The 21903-nt window shown below is 40.1% G+C and overlaps 1 protein-coding gene across 1 annotated transcript in view; it reads right to left on the reverse strand.

Annotated features, from left to right (window-relative positions):
• pitpnc1a (phosphatidylinositol transfer protein cytoplasmic 1a) overlaps nt 1-20223 on the reverse strand; it is a 48151-nt gene extending 27928 nt beyond the window's left edge. The window contains exon 1 of the mRNA XM_085454069.1: nt 19629-20223. Within this exon, the coding sequence (XP_085310195.1) occupies nt 19629-19676 (48 nt within the window). The 5' untranslated portion in view covers nt 19677-20223. The remainder of the gene's footprint in view (nt 1-19628) is intronic.
• Nucleotides 20224-21903: the final 1680 nt, after the last annotated feature.

The following is a 21903-nucleotide window of genomic DNA, read 5'->3' on the forward strand; positions in this document are numbered from 1 at the left end:
TCTGTGCCGCACACGGGGACAGCTGCCTTTCGCAGTGTGATAGCCTCACTCGAGCACTCGGGCAGTGCAGCCGCTGAGAGAAAAGTAGAGTGACAGAGGAAGAGAAGCTGGTGTTAGGGCCTTTTCTGCAGGGAATACAGGAGGTTTCATGCATGGGTTATTGTTTATGCCCTTTAAATGTATTAATAAATTAATGGAACTAAACATGGTATGTTACTATCATGGATCAGTTAATAAAAGGAAGGCTGAGAGAAGATGTCTAAGCACTTTAAAGACATTTTTCTCACTTTTGGCTGTGAATCAAACTGATTTCCCCCTCCCCTCCCCCCGCATATTATAGTATATTGTATAAGTATACTGTTAGTATGTATACTTTTTGCACTTTTCTACAAAAATACAGAGTGAGCAGAAGTTTGAAGTAATTAAGAAGCCCATACTAATCCCAATAAACACTCCAGGTGTGGTCCAGATGTGATTATCTGTCTAAAATACAGGCTCAGAATGGAAAATGGAAAATTACCACCACAAACTCTTTTCTAGCCCGAAGGCTAAGGGCTATTGTAAATCTATATTTGTTTTTATAACCTGCTGACATCAGCATCATTTTTGGAAATCCCCAATAACAACATCTGCATTGTTTTCATAGATAATTTGTGCTGTTGTCAGCATTTTTAATACTGCTAATCTAGTGTAGTATATTAAGCTTTTTGTGCCATTGCGAAGTCATAATGTTTCATTAAAAATGTTTTAAAGAGCTAACAAAAAAAGTGTTCACGTCTCCCCGTTGACTAATATATTGACTAATATAATCCAGTGGAAACTAAAGCATTTTCATGTAACCCTGACCGTTGGCCTTGAAGCATACGTACCAAAACGGTGTATTTTTTTTATTTATCTTAACCTGTATGATTGGAGAAGAATTGGCTGAAATCTTGGCTCCATAAGCTGTAAAAATGTGAGATTTTAAGATATATTCATGCAGTGTGTGAGTATAAACATTTTGTGGCATCACTGTGAGGTTCTAGGGCATCATGTTGAAAAAATAAAAAGTGCGTTGTACAGCTCTCTCCATTTCGTTTCATATGACATATTACTCGATATGGTTTCTTGAAAATATTTTCAAGGTCAACTTTGACCTCAGGCACTCACAATGAAGGTCAAAATCAAATGCTTAGCCAACCAGGGTCACATTCCCTGAGGCGTAGTATGCTGTAAGTTTGAAGATGATCCATAAAAGATTGGACATTTTTACAGATTTTCACATTTGTGGCCTAAAGCTTGACCTTGACAAAATTAAATCAGCTCGGGCCGTTATTGGTTTCTGTCATCGCACAAAATTTGAAAACGACATCTTGAAAACTCTGGAGGCTAAATCGCTAACAAACAAACAAACCGACTACATACTCCCTCCCTTTGGGGGGGGAATAAACAAGCAATAATAGAAATTTTAAACAGAAAGCAATGTGAGCAGGTTTTATATAACCAGCTTTTATTTTTTCACAGTCTATAGATTTCAGCAGATTGCAGATATTTAATTTTTAATTTGTAGTTTATAAAACACGCTCCACTGGGTGAATTTAGCCGTGGAAACAGCACACCTGAAAAACAAGCTTTCTTACAGCTCCTGCTGAGAACAAGAGTGTGTTGCATAAACTATGTCAAAGGTGTGTGGTGAGGTGAAATTTATTAATACTGATTGCTGCAGGTGGGAGAGAGCACTCTCCCGTCGTGCTTCCCCTCTATAACATCTTTTCCCCCCACCTCTCTAACTCGTTAGCTTCTCCTCTTTCTCCAACTCTGCAGCGTCTGAGGTCAATGAACCAAAGATTACATAACATCAAGATCACTCACTATGGATCACTCCGCTATGCATCATCTTTACCCCCTGCCTGGCAGCACATTGAGTGGCTGATGAGAATAATGTAATGATATCCAGGCATGAAACAGGAGAAAGGACTGTAAGAGTGTCCTTAAAAAGTAGAGATGATGATCAGGGATGGGAGATTAAAAAAAAAAAAAAAAAGTAAGAGCCGCTGAAGAAAGATGTTTGGGAAGCTGACAGATTGTGAGACATTACATAACTGGCCTTGATTGAGTGCAGCTGTTTCTTGCCCTCCCTTTTACTCCTGTTCCTTTCTGCATTCATACCCTCCTCGATGCATATCAGTTTCTCCTTCAACTTTTCCTCTACTGACACTCCTTTATGTTGCTTTGCCATTTCCATCCTCTGATGCTATTTTTCCTCCCCCTCTGTCTCACAGCATAAGCATGGTTGAACACAGCGCCTCACTTCAAACCCTGTAATAACACTTTTGATAATCTGAATCGGTAACACGTTTGACCTCAGCAGTACTGCAGTCACTGTGCTGGCAGAGGCAGCAGTGAAGTCGCAATGCTTTCAAAAGGATGACCAATACATGGATAAAACAGCAATGACAAATGGTTGATGTTTATGTGTAGCTTTCTAAGTGGTTTAAGTCATCTCCAGTAATATGCCTTCACCCCTATGTTAGTCCTTTAATGCATGTATGTGTGGGATATCATCTAACATACAACTGTGTTTGCAAGTGTTACTACAGTCCAGCGATTATTAAGGCTGTAAAAACACAATTGTGAAGTGATAGTGAATGACTTGGTGTCACAATTACAAATTTGGCTTTATAGTTTATGAATAACACAAAGACATCAATCACAGCAATACTTTTGGAGCAATTCAAATAAGCCAATCCTCCCATTTAGCCTGGAAATGCCATCACTGTTTGCTGTGCTGAGCACTTTATTTTAATTTCATATTGGAAATGCTGATTTGCTAATGTAACAGAGTGCTAATAATAGAGTCAGAGATTTCACAGTCAGTTTAAATCCATCACTCTGTTCACTTCCAACTAAGCTTTGAGGCAAGAACCAGGTGGTTTTCTTAGAGAAGTCATTTCTTGTTTTGGCAAGCACCTTATTGTTACATAAGCCTTTTGTCCCTTCTGTTCCAGTCTGGAGTGTTTTGGTACAACTTGAATTTCAGATTGTTTGGGGAAAACTCATCTCATTCATTATGCATGGAGAGAGCTTGGTAAACTCACAGCAGTGGTGAGGTAGAGAACAATTGGACACAAAAAAACAGCCTTTGTTAGCGTGTCATACTGGGAAAATCAGAAACTTTACTTGAATAACATTTGACTAATTGTTATAATTTTTAATTAGTCAAGGAGTTTCCTGTGCGACCACTACTGAATACAGTGAAGATTTACATGTCGTTTCAATAAATATTGTAGCAAAAACACATACACACAGTTACAGTAATAATGTAAAGGACTCTACAGTGAGCACTACAAAACCTGTGTCATGTTTCAATTACTAAAAAGTCTAAAATGTCACGGGACAAAAATATTAACATGCCGAGAGCCAAGCTGCACTAACAAAACCCTAAATTTAAGTTTCCTTATATTTTTGTTTGTTTTCTTTACCAGGAAAAGTATCGGGAACCTGTACTATGATGCATGTTCAGCATACCGAGGCAATTTTTTTGTTATTTGAGTTCACCTTCCCAATCTGTACCTAAAAAATGTTTCCTGTTCTTGGTACAAGCATAAAGGGAACAATGTTGGTTGCTTCCTTTTAGGCAGAGGACGTTGTAAAGCCCCACCCGACACCCCAAACAGTAACCTAAAAGTGACCACACCAAAACTTGAGATACATTCATCACACTGGCAAATGTTTATCATTAATAAATACACTTGATGATACATTGAACTTCCTTTATAGCTGACACTATAGGGTGGCTATAGCTCAGGTGGCAGAGCAGGTCAGCCACAAATCAGAAGGTCGGTGGTTCGATCCCAGGCTGCCTCCTGGCTGCATGCCAAATATCCTTGGGCAAGATACTAACCCCGTGTTTGCCTACTGGTGGTGGTCAGAGGGCCCGGTGGCGCCAGTGTCCGGCTGCCTCGCCTCTGTCAGTGCGCCCCAGGGCAGCTGTGGCTACAACGTAGCTTGCCATTGCCTGTGTGTGAATGGGTGAATGACTGAATGTAGTGTAAAGCGCTTTGGGGTCCTTAGGGACTGAGTAAAGCGCTATACAAATGCAGACCATTTATAGGGCTTTGGAGCGTGATGTTACGGGAGGGGGTGTGACCGCCGAGGCGCCATTTTAGCAGGCCAAACAAAGGGCTAAAGGAGCGAAAGCAAACGGATATTCAACTTTTGAACAGTGGTACTTAGTAAGTACATATTCAGTAAATGCAAATTATTTACATGGCAATGCACTTCAGGCACAAATGTAGACCCCCTAAATACAACATTATGGGTTATTCAGAACAGAACTATGCTTGGAGAAATATTTTCCCATCAGTTGAGACAACTCCTCCACAGTAGCAGGTGGAACTTTTCTTTTCTGTGGACGGCTTCTTTTACCTGTCACTACGGATGGTCTGTTTATGTTTTATTGAGAGCCTTTTTTGGGGCAGCTGAAGAGGAGAAGTCTATCTTATGGCCAACCACTGACTGTATCTTGGTCATATTACCCAGCAAAACTCAATATGCAGGTTCATCTGTAACAGTCCCTATGCCACAGAAGAGCAGCAACATGGCTGCAGGTATCTGCGACTCCGGCCATACATCTGGGCGGCTTCAACCTTCCATGTGATTCTCACAATGACCCAATGCTGGTTCATTCAGAGTGCAGTACCTGAAACACACACAGACAGGATGACACAAATGTGTTTATCTACTTTCAAATCCATTCATCACAAATGTATCAATGAACGTGTTTAGAAAGTACATACATGTATAATTAAGATGCAAGATGTATAATTAGGATTTTTATAATAAATATGAATTAATTAGTGCAATTTCTTTAACCATAGAGAATAAGTAAATTCTTCAGGACAATGTTATCCCTCTAACAGCCTCCACATGTTCTCACTGTAATTTCCCCCTCATGAATGAATTTATGCTGCACTAATCTGAATGTTCAGAGGGAAATCAAACGCATTTTACTTGCAGTACTCAAGCTGACTTACCTTTGTTTGAATGACGGCGTACTCACAACGTGGAGGCTTAAAAATAGCCAAATCTTGTACCCAATCCTTGGTGAATTGGATGTGCGCCTCCAGAGATTTATAATTGCGAAATTGGTTCGCCGTGTATGCGCTGACTCCACATACAAGGTACAAAAATATATCATGCTAAGTCAATAGCGGTTGGTCTTCAGGGTTTCTATTCCACTGCCGTATTTCATAGAGGTCCACATTTCCAATGCACTCTATTTTTTGCAAGTACCGTCTCTTTGCATCCGGACGCAATCTGTCTTTATACTGTCCTTTTTCTTTTGAGCTGCTATTCTGTAATGGCCTTTCCGTTGTTTTTCTTGATCAAATGAAGTAAATTATGTGCAATACATACAGAAGAGTACATTTTTTACTCCTTCCCTTTTTATATACAAATTACTGCAGTTTTTTCTCTTCTTATAAGACTAAAGGTAAAGCCCTTTTTTTTTGCTACAATGTAAAGTTATCACAGTAATTTGCAGGTGTTCCTCAGCTTGGTTATGCATGTTTTCCTTTGACAATAAAGAATATATCCCTGTGACAACTCCAACAACCCACAAGTCGAGGCAAATCCAAAATAGATGGTCCACTCCGCTCCACTGTGTTTGCATCAACCTCTGTTGAAGAAAACAAACAACATGACAATATGAAACTTAAAAGCAGCCTCAGCAACAACTTTCAACACTCCTTTATATTCATCTGAAAACATCTCATCACATATTCTTCATTTTGAATAGCTCTCTGATCTCTTCAGTCTCACTTACTTGGATTTAGTAGGATTTATTATCACTTTCATCATAAGATTTATACTGCACATGTTTCTACAGCATAGCAAATTCATTAGCACAAATTAACAGGTATCTTTGTCCAGTTCCATTTATGGATTTCGTTGCTAACGCTATCATTAACTGTTAAAAAAATAAAGTACGGTGAAAAAAAGTCTGTGTAGATATGTAATGGGATTCGCCTGTTAAAAAGCGGATTGTAAAAATAAGCTTAAATTAGTTTTTCTAGCTATTTGTAGAAGTCTTTCTCCGTAGTTTATTATATAAATATAGCATCAGACAAGATAGTTACATTCCTTTGTGCACAAAGCACAGTTGTACTATTATTAACTTATTATCCCTGGCATGGAGATGGGATAGATTAGCAGTTAACAGCAAATTAATTCCCTAACTACATGTAGGACATGATCTCTGTAATTAAACAAAATAACGAACCTTTTTTCATGCTGGCTGATGGAAAGCGAATCTTTGTAGAACAATGCTGCAAGAGCTTTGTAGCTTAAACTCTAAATCAATCAATCAATCAATCAATCAATCAATCAATCAAGGCTTTATTCGCCACGTGCAGGTTACCCTACAGTGAAATAGGACCCCCCCTCCCCCCCCGACCTTACACACACAACACAGACATCACATGGGGATACAGGTCGGAGATCGGTAGCGTTACAGAAAAAAAACACTGAAATATACACTACAATGGGAAAGTACAATAGGAAAAGAAGAGACCTCTACTCATGCTGGGCTCCTGGGAGGACAGCATGAGAACAGGAAACAAAAAAACTCCTCTGCACAAAAAAGCACATAAATGTCCACAGCACAACAGTATGGAACACGTGACAAGCCACAGGGTCGGGTGGGGGGTGAGGAGTAATCCGAAGCAAACACAGCAGCCATCCTGCCCAGCGCTACCTTTCCAGCGCAGGCTCAGACCCACCGTGTTCCCAGGAGGGAACAAGCATCGAAGGCGTTTGGAAAGGGAGGGGGGATGAGTGTGTGCATGTCAGTGTATATGTATGTGTGTGTGTGTCCAGAGTTCAGCTGAGACAGTGTCCTTTGCCCTGCTAGGCTAAGTAAACAGTCTTCCAGCCAACCCAGGTGGCCTTGCATGGAACGGGAAGGAACCAGTGTTGGGTAAGTTACTTTAAAATAGTAACTTAGTTACATTACTAGTTACTTCTCTCCAAACTAACTCAGTTACTTCAAGTTACTCGTTACTTTCAAAGTAACTAGTTGCTAGGGAAAGTAACTTTGGTTTTACTCAGAATTCTCTTGTTAATGTGTTTCTTCCATAACTTTGCCAGTCTTCTAGCTTGCTTACTTGCCACAAGTGCACTGTGCCACCTACCAATAGAAAGGAAAAGATAATGTGCATATTTCCACGAGAGAAATCCCACGCCTGGACCGTCATTGACTGCTGCCATGATTCTAGCCTACGTCACAGCGTCATGTGCGCCTTTTACATCCAACACAAAAACTGCAGCCGTGGTGCTTTCGATTGTACTCAGACCTTGGAAATTCTGCCTTCTGAATAGGAAGATGTAGGCAACACCAGACTGAAGATGAGCTGCATACAGGGCTGGACTGGGACAAAAAAATCGTCCCGGGCATTTTGACTAGAGACTGGCTCACCATTATAGGAAAAATCTTAAAGCCTTTGAATGAAAATAAACACTGTTGTGACAGTGATGTACACTGTTTTGATGGTACTGTATATATGCATCAATCTATCAATCGTTTGTTGTAAGATTCAGATAATTATTTTTTAAAAGCTAGGCATTTTAAATGAGAATAAGAAAGAAAAGTAATGCCCTACATGCCCCCCTGGCAACACTTTGCTAGACCCGCCCCTGCACAGTTACCTGGGGTTATTTGTCTCTCAGAAACAGTTCATAACTTCCCTTCAACTCATTCATGTCACCTAAAAGGTAAACCTGTTTCTCCATCACCTGTTCAGCTCTGATGATTCAGTAAGGACATCTCCTGGTTTCATCTTCATGTTTCCCTCTCACCAGATAACCAAACCGATATCATGACCAGCAGCTTTTTTGCAGCTGTGGCTCCAGCAAACATCAGCTGATACTAGAAATTAATATTAAATAAATTCTAACAACAGCTGATCAAGCTTAAACGTGCTGCTGTTGTTTAGCGCGACATCCGCTGGTTTCCTCTTTCGGCGCAAAGTGAGCGATAAACAAACAAGAGAGCCGATCAGCTGATCATTGATCAGTTTTCATGACTGAAGTAGAAACGGGAGAGGGAGGGGGGAGAATGAAAGAAGAAGAGGCAGCTATGCAGCGTAAACACAGAATAACTCCAGCTTTGTGCCTTTTTCATTGTAGCTGAAGTCCGGGACAAACTGTTCCTTTTCACCTCAATAAGAAACGCGTAATATTTTCTCTGAATACCAGACTGGACGGTTGGCAACTCTAATAACTTATGAACAAAATAAAGTTCAATATCATTAACATCATAGCACCCACCCAGCTGTATAGAAACTCCGTCACGCTAGCTAGCACGCAGTACGGAAAAAGTCAGAATAACGAAAATAAACTCCACCTAAACTTGGTTCATATCTGACCCAGATAGACTGCAGGTCATAACTTCTTACCTGAAGTTCAGTTCACACTCGGACCGGCGGCCGCCTCGGGTCTCTTTTCCTTCTGCGTCCCTTTTCCTTCATCCACCTGCTGGCCTCCACCACTTGCTAATGTTACTGAATCTGTGGAAGCTCTGCGATAGCCACCACACGAAGTAACGAGTAACGACCCTATCTAAATCCCAGTGGAGGAAAAAAAGACAAACATTAAAGACACACAACTAGGGCTGGGCTATATCATACCGTTCACGTTAATAAACCTTCCCAGAAGAGTGGGCTGACATCATATTATACCTATTATACATATTATACCTCATATTATATTATGGATAAAGAATTGGAGGTCACTCAAGTTCACAGACAGACAGACAGATAGATAGATAGATATCGCATGGACACAAACAAACCTATACCAGGAATAACAAAGTCATGGCAGACAGGCATAAATACACACTGAGACCATCTGGTGTGTTGGATGAGGTTTCGCTGCCAGTGCTGAACTTTCCAGGTACACGGTCGCTGTCTCATTTGAAACAGCTGTTCACCAGATTTTCAAGTCTTTTAAAGAACCCCAATAAAATCATTAAATATTAAAATTAAAACACCTTTATGTGAAATAAGTATTATTGTTACTGTTAATGTTAATGCAGACTCCTGAGCAAGAACTTGTACTTCATGTATGCTGGTCAGTTGGACTCACATCTACACACACAAACACACATACAGACCTTGGCGTTTGTCTGCTCACAGAACACAAACACAAAGCCACTTCATCATCAAAGACATTTCTAATCAGTTGCGAGCTGCTGATGTTCCCATAGTAACCAGGGACACTTGTACCTGTTATTTCGGTATGCACATCATGTAGCTGTGCACACAACCACATATGGTAGATGACTTTAGATATACATTTGCATGTGTGTGCACGTGCATGTGTGTGTTATGGTGATTATATTAAACAACCTGTCTCTAGTCTTCAGGTTTCAGCTAAAGTAGCCCTTTGACATGCTGTGGTTCCGATACGGTATACACAGAGACCCTGTAGTGAAGGTTAATAGTATATGCAGCAAGAGCTGTGAATGAGACATTTTTAACAGTGTCGGGTGATGACCAGGTTAGGGGAGCTGATTGGATTTATGCGTGTGGGATCAAGTAATAATTATGCAGCTCATTGACTGAATCAGTCACATCTCTTGCGCTGACTTTCCAAGGAAAACATTTTTATTGGCGCCACAGACATTGATACCCGAAAAGAATTAATTAGCATCGGCAAATTCAGTGGACAAGAGAGAGTAATGAGGTCTGCAGGTCTGAGAGTCCAAACTTAAATCTGAGACTTTTTATTGTGTTCACAAGCTCCAAAGCTGTAATTGTGCTCCTAAAAAAACGAGGGTTTGCATATATTTTGCATATTTCTACAGACACATAAACAATAATAGTTGACAGTAACAACTGAAATAAGTTTGGCTTTATCTACAGGAATGGACAGGATGATGAAAAACAACAGCCATAGTGTCAAGTAGCAATATGAGGAAGAGCGTGGATAAATGGTGATTAAAAGTAATAAAATCTTCTGAACAGGTTTCTGTATCACTGTACTGTGCTTTTCCGTGCTCTGCAACCTACATATACTGTGTAGTTCTGTTTCTAGTTTAAACTAGGGTCTGGATACAATTATTAGTGTGGAAAAGAAAATCTTCATATATACACAAACAGAACAGCCTAGCATGAAACAAAAATTAGTACTCTTTTTGCAAAGCAATGCTCTGCTGGAATATCTTGGATCTTGGGATTCATCTACATGCTGACAAAATACCCATTACTGTAGAAAGAGTAATCCTTCATCATCACTTCTTTCCCATCCCCAGCCGGACAACTTGCCAGCGCCACATGGTCAAAAACTGTCGGAACAGCTTGAGGAACACGAGAGCCAAGGGCGCGGCGTTCACCTACCTTCACGAACAACCACGGGAGAGGCAATCGTTATCCCGTGAGACACCACCCAGAAAAACACTACACCCATAGGACAAGCTAAAGCATTCCCATTTTGCAAAAACCAGAAGTCAAGCTAGTATCTTAGTGTATTTTTATTTTTATTTTCATCACTGTCCTTCCCAAACTAATATGACCTTCAGGGGAGCACATGGCTTTACTCTACAGCACTGCCCCAGCTGTGAAGTGAGCTCTGCTAAATGTGCTCTAGAAATTTCAAAAAACAAACAAATGAGGAGAAACTGCAGTGCTGGAAAAAAAACAACAACTATGTCGCGACTAGGATTGTTACAAAAATTGATTCTCATATACTAATCCATAGTAAAGCTATCAGATTAGATACTCCTTTTCAACAGTAATTACACCAATAGCACCATCTTTGCCTCCTCCAGTTGGCAAACAACTTCGCACATCAGCTGCTGATGTGGTTGACACAGGGTAATGTTAGCTGCTTAATTATTAGTAATTGCCAGATAGCTACAAACCCAGGCACCGGGAGTCCCACGTGGATCCTGAGCCTGGGAAATCGGGTGGGTTGTGTCACAATATCTAATTTGCAAAAAATCTTTGCAAAGTTATTATTAAATTAATTTATCATTAAGGCTGCAATTAGGGGCTATGACTAAAACATTTCATACAAGAACAAGGCAGCAAACATCATCTGTCCTGAAAATCTGTAAAGTTAAGAAAAACAGTGTTAATTTAACAGGATAAAAAAGTTACTTGTCTCTAAAAACGTTTGTTTCTCTCAAAGTCCCAGACTGAAATTGAGAAGTCAGAAACAGCGGCGGTCTACGTTAAAAACTGAAAATATGGTGCCAAGTCACTGAAGCCCAGCACTGTCTCATACAATCTAAAATATTGTCGTCTCTTTTGTTTTTTGGAAAGACCTAAAAGAATATCACTGAGTGGTGGGTGGGCCTAAGGGGGCCACCCGCAACAACGGGCAGACCATTCTGACTGCTCACGAGAAGCAGATCTTAAGTATTTACATAAACAAAAGACTGAATGTGTTTTCCTTTAAAAAAAAAATAAAATAAAAAATGTGGCAAATTCTGACCAATCACAACAGCCCATGAAGAAACCTTCCTTAATTTTTATTTTTATTTTTTTACACGCCTTTTCTTGAACTAATTACTCATAACTTGTATTTTTTATTTCTGTAATTTCAACTGCCTTTAGGTGTAATTTAATTTTGAAAACACCAGTGACAGATCGCGTCACATTATCATATTTATCACATATAGAGCCCGATCACATGTACAATCTGTCCCATAATGGATTATGATAACATTAGAGGACAGCAAGCCCAGCTGATCCCCTCTTTCACCACATCTCTTCTTACACCTGTCCCATAACTCTACTGACGCATTAACAATGTGCCAGTCTAGCTTCTATTCTCGGGAGTCATTGTTTGTTCTTGTTTAGATAGCATGTTGACGGTAAGTGAGGTTAAATGGGACAGGAAGAGCAGAAGTGGGCTGATGGCAGAAAATGGAGGGACAGGTGGTTAAGATTTTCCGGATCTGATAAGATGAATGTAGTTTTTTATGCAAAGGTCTGAGATACTGTCAGCTGAATCCAGTACATTATAACAAATTAAAAAGGATAGAAACTATATCATCAATATAATGTGCAGGAATGTCACCATGTTCATGCAAAGTGAGCAGAGATAATCTAGTCAAACTGAGCTTTTGAGCTTTCTACATCATTAGTGTCATAATTTTTCCAACCAAAAAAAACATATGAATATATATAAATAAATTGCACAATACGTTTCAAAGTAATAAATCCCCCAAAATGTCTGATGTAGCAAAATTAACCGTTTTTTTGGGGACACATTTCCACAGTGTCTGTCGTGGGCGTGCAGAGGTTCTACTTAAAAATGTCTCGCCACATTCTCTAACCTCACGGGACCTCTGTTTGAAGCTCGGTGTCGCCACGTGTGAGTTTCAAACGCCGGAGGCAGATGCAATAAGGCAGAACTGTTACAGATGTCAAGTCCCGGGCTGACAAAAGCCGTTGGCAGAGTTACTGGCGTCAAATAAATCAGCCACATATTCACTGATGCTGGATAAGAAAGTCTTCTTCTGGCTGCATCTCGGCAACCAAAGAAAACTGTTGTGCTTTTGATATTTTGTGCAGTTCTCGATGGCAAAGTAAAAAGCATATTCCCTATATTTATGGTCACACTGCAGGTTGGTGTTTCCATCACCAATCACACAACAGTATTGTTTTTTTTAACCTATTTTTCCTCCTTGCTAATTCCCCTGTCCCTTACATGCTTTAAATAAAACCTTTTTATTTATCAGGCCTACCTTTGTTGGTTTACTGACCCTTCATGTTGTCCTCTATTTTCACCTGTAAAGCATCAGCTCCAGGGTTGCTTAGTGATGCGGCTGAACACCAACTTAATTGATAGCTCACAAGGTGGAAATCGACAGTCTGCGTTATCGACCGTGCTTGTGGAAGTCAGTCTCTCAATATAGCATCATCATCAGGTCATCAGTTCCTTGTGAAAGGATAAGCAGGTTTGGAGGATAGGATGATAATAAGAAAAATGTGGGTATTAAAATAATTAGAAGCTAATATGACTTAGTAGAAACATTTTTCCTTTAGCTTAGGATAAATTGTCAAATGTTCAAAGATCTTTAAAGTGTGTTTTTGCACAGTATATTCTACTTATTGAGTCCTTTTATGACATGTTGCTCTCTGCACGTCACTGTGAGCTGCCTGCGTCTTTGTTTGTGTTTTCGTTTTCTCTTTGCCTGTGTCATATCATCTTATTAATCACTGTGTTCGTCTGTTATTCTTCCCGTCTCACCTCTTTGCGTTGCCCTTTATCGACCATGTGCCTTTAAATGAATAAATATGCACTCAGTGGTCTGAGATTCAGTCAATATTAAAGGTTACTTCAGGCCTACACTAAATCACATGTCTAAATGCTTTCCTTGTGCCATCGCTGGCACAGGCAATGACTCTTTGTCCCCCCCTCAGGACTTATTTTATTTCTCACCTGTCCATTAGTCACCCAAGTTCCCACAACCTCTGGACTCCTGACTGAGAGTGTTACTGCTCTTAATTTAGTCCACTGCTCCAAACTATAAATAGAAAACCGTTGACCCTCCACGTATAACAGATCATTAATGTTGCTATGTAGCTGCTGTGGTGGGGTCATTTTTTCCTGCCCGCCTTTTCCACTCAGTAACCTTCTCAGTATTTTGCCCTGAAAGCGTGCCTAGTTCAACTTGCACCTCTATCCCTGGATATTTCAAAGACCTCGACTATATATTGTGTCTGGTTTATTTTGATAAGATTACCCGAAGAACTCATCTGCATGAAGGCTGTGATTAGAGTCTCAGTGGCCAGGCAGGTGCAGGCAGCTGAAAACACCATTTATGTGTAATAAACATCTTATTATAATACACCAAATCTCTTTCTATCTGTCCACAATCAGGAGCTGAACAACCTAACTTGGCACACAGGTACATCTTAGGCCCCTGAAGGTTCCCATCCATGTCAGATATTCTGAAAACATCATGTTGCCCAGCAACCACCTACCAATAGGATAAAAGAACCAATTTTTAACATGTAGTCGCCTATAAGACCCTAAGAGAGCAGCATATCTTTTTCACCTCATGACAATAAAGTTTAATTTATATCCCAAAACATGAAAATGAAAATATTATGATATATATGATATGTTATGATGCTATCCCATCGCCTGGCAGGAGATTAACAGGAGATTAAAATGTATATATACTACAGCAGGAACTCTGCACCGAAGAGGACTCGCAAAAATTGTTTAATGTATTTAGAGATTATATGAGTAAATGTATAACTGTACCTTAGGGAAATCTATATTAAGCATTATTATAAACAAGCTCTAAGTCATCATTTATATAGCAATAATCCTCTTTAGTATGCCATTTATAAATACAGATATAGGATTATGACTTTGATTATGATCATTACCAGCAATGTTGTACTCGCAATGACAACTGTACATGGTGTAACAGGAACAGATGGACATACATATCAGTATTTATAAATTCTGATGCTTCATAGTGTGACATTATTATGAAGTGCTACCGAAAGTTATTAAATCTTTTTTTACTATATGGGTGTAGAGTTGGTAGAACAATATCATGCATAAGAAACATTTTCACTATACAGTTATGCATTAACTCAGTATCTGACTGATGAGTGTAACAGTACACTATTTTCTAAAACAATGGATGGTTAACATGTAAATACATTTTGCTGTATATCAACATGCAGTCAGTCCCATATTTCTATTCACAACAGAGCACACATAGACCAACACCAGGCACCTTCAGGTTTGACTCAGGGTCAGGGAAAGCACAACATTTGAGAATATTGGTTTCAGCCTTGGAAAAATGTGATACAAATGGATTCATTGAGAAAATAATCAGGAGTTGAAACTCTAATGTTTGCCGCCTGCCATCTTTAGTCAATTTCTCCTTTACCTTCGAAAATGCATGACTCTCACAGAAGAGATTCTTCAGTGGAGTATGGAGTCCACCGTGCACCTGTTTATCTTATCAGACAGTTACATGGCAGTAGCTGAATACATTTAGGTATGAAAAAGTGACGACTGTACTCAAATGGTCAGCAGATGGTATGTGGTGGAAGAGGAGATTCACATCATGGATGTGTGGTCAACAAATCTACACCAACTGTTGATATAGACCAAAAGCTCTGAGCAATGTTTCCATCTCCAAGCTGAATCGATGACACAAAGAATTAAGGCAGCTCTGAAGGTAAACGAGAGTCCAAACCAGCACTAGTGAGGTATACCTAATGAAGTGGCCAGTGAGCGCATAATCACAGCACTTTATACATCACTTTTTTTTTTTTGCATATACTATTATATATTGTACATATATTTATTAGTTTCAGATTTACCCATTCATATATTTTGCCTGTTTATGTTATTGTATTTTGCACAACTCTGTTGCTTGTGAAGCTCGCACACAAGAATTTCACTCGCATGTGTTGTACCAATGTACCTGCACATGTGATGTGACAATAAAAAGTGATTTGATTTGATTTGACTTGATCACTTCCAGCGCACACTCTGCTGTACACCATCTCTGCGGGGACTCGTCTTTGGTGCACTAACCAAGTGCATACAAATCTGAATCCTCCAAATACCCAGATCACAAAATACACAAACGCAGTGCAGCAACATTATTATTTAGCCAGAAGACATTTAGGGTATTTAGCCTTAATTTTTCTCCTCACCCAGAAGATTAGCCCTGGCAGCATGGGGGAATTAACTGAAATCCCTATAATGCTAATGTTGCAAGACCTCCAAATAATGCACTACGGAGCAACAAACAAGTAAACCAAAAAAAAAGCAGACTTTGGAAGAAATGCTTTAACGGAGTAGCAGCAATTTGAGCCAAAGTGAAAGAGCACAAATTCAAACATGCCACGAGGATTTTAATGAGACCCCCAGCGGGACCATTAGATGAAATGGTGTGCAGATAAATAAACAGCCATAAAGCAGGTAAAGAGCTGACTGATCACAGCAGCAATCAACTTACAAAGAATCGACGGTTTTTGGAAGCAAACAACCATAAAAAAGTCAAACAAACTAGAAACTAGAAACAGAGTACATGAGACATTTTTTTCACTCATACAAAAAAAGCATTAGTGAGTTAAAAGATGGACTCATTGACCAGATGGTGCATTAAAAGAATATCTGGAGATAAACATTTGAGTCAAACTGGTGACTTCACCAATTATCCTGCTTATTCAACCCTCTCACAGAGATGCGTCAGGACAAAAGAGAAAACTGACAAGCCACTTGAACTTTATCTGACTGAAAGCTGGGACGGTTATCTGACTGCACAAGAGACTGCTTGATAATCAGAGGGGATGTTCTGTGGAATTTTTAAAGCACGCGGTATTTGAATCGATATGTGCTGCATGTTGAAATTAGGCTGAAGCTTTCGGCCATACTGAGTGTAAAAATCTTCGAAGGTGAAGCAGCTGAACAGAAGAGCCTCCAAGACTGAAAGCCTGGAGGCATTTTGTTCTTTTCACTCTTGCAGTGGCTGATGTATGCGGTGCACACTGATTCAGTATTAAGCATGGGCCCCTTTATACAACACCAAAGGTGAGAAACTACATGTAGAAGTAAGCAAATATGGCTGCTGCTGTTGTTCTTGTATTGGTATCTTAAAATTGTTTATGCTGATTGCATTTGTCCTTTGTGTGATGGTGTAAAATGTGATTCAGAATGGAGCGTCAACCTTTGATTATCATTTTCCTCAAATCTGATGCTCTACACCACTAAAGCTGTTTAACCCGTTTGATCCACAGCAACAAAAACAAATAAAATAACAAACAAAGCACTTAGATAATACTTAGACGTACACTTAGATAATTACCAAAAGCAATCAATCTCCTTCTCAACACACACACTCTCTCTTGGCAGACTGTCCGAGTGAACATGTTTCTCTCCATCTGGCGTTTGTGTACCAGGTCACTTTCTGGCTAAGCGGCGAGTCCCTCAGGGAACAAGGGGTGAAACGGGCGTCTCGTTTATCAGAACGCAGAGCTTCCACTCTGAGGACGTAAACAAGATCTTGGGCCTGGGCCTAGATGCGGCGTGGGGCAGCTCCGTATGAAGGTACACAAACAAACACACTTAAACTCCCACAGAGCCTGATCTTGCACTGACAGCTGCAAGACGATGGAGCGATGTTTGGTGTATGCACTCACAAAAGTTATTTATTTGGCTTAATAAACACGAAGCAATACTTTTCAAGTAAAATGCAACTAAAATATGGAAAATCAAAAGTTTATTTATTCAAATAATTAATCATTAATACTTTATCACCCATATACATAAAGGCCATGTGGACCTTGAAATTTTGACTTGTCCCCAAAATGGTCGAAGAGTTGGGTCAATGTGAAGCACACATGGTAAAATCTAGGTGGAGCTGATTTTTCTGTCTGTGTTGAGACACCAGTACTTTGTGATTGCCTTGTGCACATACACCGAATATCCCCGTAAAGCTTGTCTTAAATATATAAATAAAAATTTAAAGTTAAAGGGAGAAACACTCTTCAACCAAATCGTGAGGGCGTAAAATGTTAGCTTTTATGGCAGTGCTCAAACTTGGTGATGATGAATGGCTGCTATTTGTCCTCTTAATTTCTACAGAGGCAGTAAATGTGTACCTTCCTTTTTTTGACATGACTTCATATCCTGTAACTGAAGATTATACTCTCATAATATGACTGTATAAACATTATGTATAACTCTTACAATTGCAAGAGAAACCCAAAACACCATTTGAACTGAAACTCATCTAATCTGACTGTTGATAGCACATTTCAAAATAAGATTCCACAACATGTGTAAGTGGGTTTTCTTCCTTTCAAGGTTTAAACACTCAAAGATCTGTGAAGAACCTTAAACAATATGTATGTGGTGGCACAATTATGTTTTCACTGCAGTGGTTCAACTTCATTGCTATTTGGAGGTGAGACTCCCCAGAAGAAGCCTGTTGATGTCTGTTGGTGATAAAACATTCTTTAGCTCTTCAAGTCCTTGTCATATTGATGTGAAGAGAAACCTGTTGCCCTCACGCTGCAGTGCCATTTGAGGAGACTGTGAATCGTGAGTGAGAAATGCATTCAATATATCAGCACAGCACGGCCCTACATGAACCGCTCCTCATCACGAATCTATGAGAAAAAAAGGCAGTGTACTGACTCTGGGAGGTGAAGATGTGTTTTTATTATACATCCAGTTTTTACAGGAACAGCTAACAGTATGTTAGGCAGTTTGCACCACTCCGGGTGACTCCACTGAAAGACAATGCTTCAAATCTGACTGCTGCTGCACTGAGTACTCGAAGAACAATAACCTTATTGCCTTTCATTTTATGTTTGCCTTTAAAAAAAAACAACGACTGTGAAACAGAACTGATTTAAAATGATTGTCCGGGCTGTGTAGAGCTCATATAAAGAGTTGTGTGTGTGTGAAGATGAGTGCGTGATTTATGTATCTTAGGTGTTCAAAAGAATAGATTTCACGTGCTCATTTACCAAGTCACTCTCAGATCGATGGATTAGGCCGGGCCACGTTATTATCATTACAACAAAAGATGTGATAGCCTTTAGTCTGCCACTGAGGACAACTGTGGCTCTTTTATCACCACTGGAGCGATGCAAAGCAGAAGAACCAATCAGCCTCAGGACACGATGTGATAAAGCAGCGCTTTGGCAAGAAACATAAATAGACCTCAGGAGGGGCTGTTAAAGCTGGCTTTCTGATTAAAGGCATGTACAGATGACTCCAATTTCATCCTCACAACAATGGGCTTCGCCTGACTGATGCGATGAATCAAGTCTTCACAAACAGCAAGGCTGACTAAACTACAATTTAATGTGGCCAACTCTACATTGTGAACCTGTGTGGCAACCCAGGTATTTAGAACTACGCAACACCACATGATTAACTGCACACTGTCAAACTCAATAAAAGTCTTCAGGTGGAACATCTATTGTGCCGTTTCAGGTGTGTATGGATTGAATCATTTGAAGACAATCAGCCCAAACAGCAGGAAAGTAAGGGAACGAGGATTTCACAAAACCACTCTGCTGTGTGATCGATTATAAGCATGAAGACTGGGGGACCTGGTTAGCAAAGGTATCTAACGTGATCACTGTGTGCAATACATCATTTCTGTTTGACCACACATGCAGCAGCTGCACAGGTGTGAACTTGCGCATTAGGGAGATTGCATGCAAACAAAGAAGAAAAAAAAAGAAGAAGCACATTCTAGTTTCATTATAATATAATACAATCACCCTGCCCGGTGGCTCCAGGAGGGGAAGACGCAGAAAGCAATCTGTAGCTACACATACTCACAGAGCACAAGCAAAACAGAGACATGATTCACTACCAAGATTAATCACACGACTCCCTCTGCTGCTGCTGGACGCAAACAAGCTGAGTGGAAGGAGAGACAAACAGCAGCTCCACCCCGCGGTGGCTGCCCGACTCCAGCTCTTGCTTGTATGAGGCTTTGGTGCAAAATATTGTGAACTTCCCTAAAATACTGCGGCGATCGCTTTTGCAATAGAACAAGTGCAGCAAAGCAAAGCAGGCAAAACTTGCTGATCTGCAAGTCTGCGGCTCGCAAAAATCAATAAAACTTCCCCTACCTCCTCCACTGTGAGAGGCATGCAGATGCGGTACTCCTTCATCAACATAGTCCAAGCACAGTGACGATGATGATGATCGAACTTTCCTCTGTGGGGTTCTCTCCTGATGAAAGTATTCTCTGACTGCAGCTGAGGTTCAGAAAAAAACACTCAATGCTTTTCTCACTTGTGCATCAAGAAGACCTCCTGGAACGCTCCGCTGTGCCTACGTGAGTCTCCACAGACACGAGGTGTACTAGAGGTCCTTCCAGTACACGAGACGATCCCACTGTGATCAGCAGCTGTCACTTTCCTAAACTACTCCGACGACTAGTTTGTGCGACTGGGTAACAGTGTCAAAAGTCTGAAATTCAAAACAAACTTCAAAACAAGTCGCCCCTTTCAACCACAGCTTCAAGGGGGCTGTGTGTCCGCTCGAGTCCCGAAGAAGAACCGAGACTTTTTGGTCTCTCCGTGACTCTTCACGTGTAAATAACGTCCACTGAGCCGCTCTCTACCAGTGTGTCTCCACGCCCTTTGAGTTTTCTCCTTACTGTTCCGTCCAGGGATGCGCGGCCGTGCACAGAAAAGCTGTGTCAAGCACTAGAGAGCCAGCCAACAGGAAATGCAACCGGACCTGACCTTCAGCGTAAAAGCATCGCTGCAAAACAACCGCACAGCGGCCGCTTCACTGCGCAATAATACACACCGCAGTGGAAATCTGTCATAGTTAGGAGCAGCTTGAACCACTTCTCGAGTCCGACTCAAACAATGATGGAGATTTGTTTATTATTTTTTCTAATGAGCGGAAGTTCTGCGTGATTTCTGTTTTATTTTTTTACACATTTGTACCCCGCAGAATCTGCGCGTGCTAAGCGCTCGATCTCAAAGATTTCCAATCACAGTAAATACAATGATAGCCTACACGGAAACAGAAAATCGAAGCGCATTAAAAACCATTCAAAGAGACACACACACAGTTCAGATAGGACGTTACAGAAAACCATGTTAACTGCATTGCATAACTACGTTTCATAATTGTGCAGATTACTGATTCTGACCCCCCTTTATTTTTATTTTTTTTTTTTTATTATCAGTAAAAATATATTTGGCTCAAGTGGCACATGGGAGGTCATGCAAGCCCATATACAGCATCCAGGCCATTCCACCCTGTTCTGTTTCTCAGCCCGTTGTGGAGCTGACCTTGGTCTGAGTTGGAGCTGACCAGGGTTCTGAAATTTAGCCAGGTTACAAATCTTTATTTTTTCCCACAAAGTCATCAGACTTTGAAATTATGACTTTAAAAACAGATTTAAATTATTTCCACTGTCCTTAAGCGTCTCTCAGCAGGGCATTTTTGACTGAACGGTTTCAGTATTTACTTTGTTGATGGTAATTAATCAATTACTATATTTTTTTATTAAACAGTTAGAGGTCATCAGTGACACACAACTTGCTACCAGATTGTGGAAACTTTATATTCTTTCACAAGTCTTTCTCATAAGCCAAACAAGTCCAGGGGCTAACCTGAAACATATTTCCCTAAGACATTAAGAGTAAGACACTTCTCGTTTTCTAATATTGCCACAGCAGTAAGAACTTTAAATGTCAGTGAAGAATTCACATCTGCACTTCTGTACTTCCCCAAGCTGATTTAGATGAAGTCTGGTCTGTGTGATTTGCAGGTTCTTTCCAGGAGGTCAAAGGTCACATTCTTTATTGGAGAAAACTTTTATTTAATTGGTATCTGTCACTCTTATCCTCTACATCCTTGCATACTTAGAAATGTGTGACAAAGCACAAACCATATCAATTCCACCTACAGTAAATTTACCTGATAACATGTGAATCGCAGATCCATTAATCGTGGCTGTTTCATGCAGAGCACACCCACCGTGCTGAACAAACTCAGAGTTTCCTGTACTGTTTTCTGGCCAACGTGTCTGTGGTTTAAGGTCATCATGCTCACAACAGAGCACCTGCATATCCAAGTTACTCATTCTCTAATTTTTATTAACCAAAATAATTTATTTAAAGTTATATTTGACGTTTCAAAATGTAAAAAGAGAAGCAGAGGTCTACATGCAGTACCATTCTTTTCACGATAGATGTCAGTAGAGATCTTCATTTCAGTTGTGATACAATATTTACAGTTTTTCTCAGTCGCTTTGGTGCGTTTCTCAGATCAGAATTGAAATTCTCATAACTATTAGTTCAACCTCCACAACACTCAGTCATTTGTGCACATCATAGTAGCAATTTCTCCTCTCTCTGAACAAACTGCAAATGATTTTGG

This window comes from Copadichromis virginalis, linkage group LG4 (assembly GCF_057382275.1).
Source record: "Copadichromis virginalis isolate Kocher_CV1m ecotype Utaka linkage group LG4, C_Virginalis_male_GT1.1, whole genome shotgun sequence".
NCBI lineage: Eukaryota > Metazoa > Chordata > Actinopteri > Cichliformes > Cichlidae > Copadichromis > Copadichromis virginalis.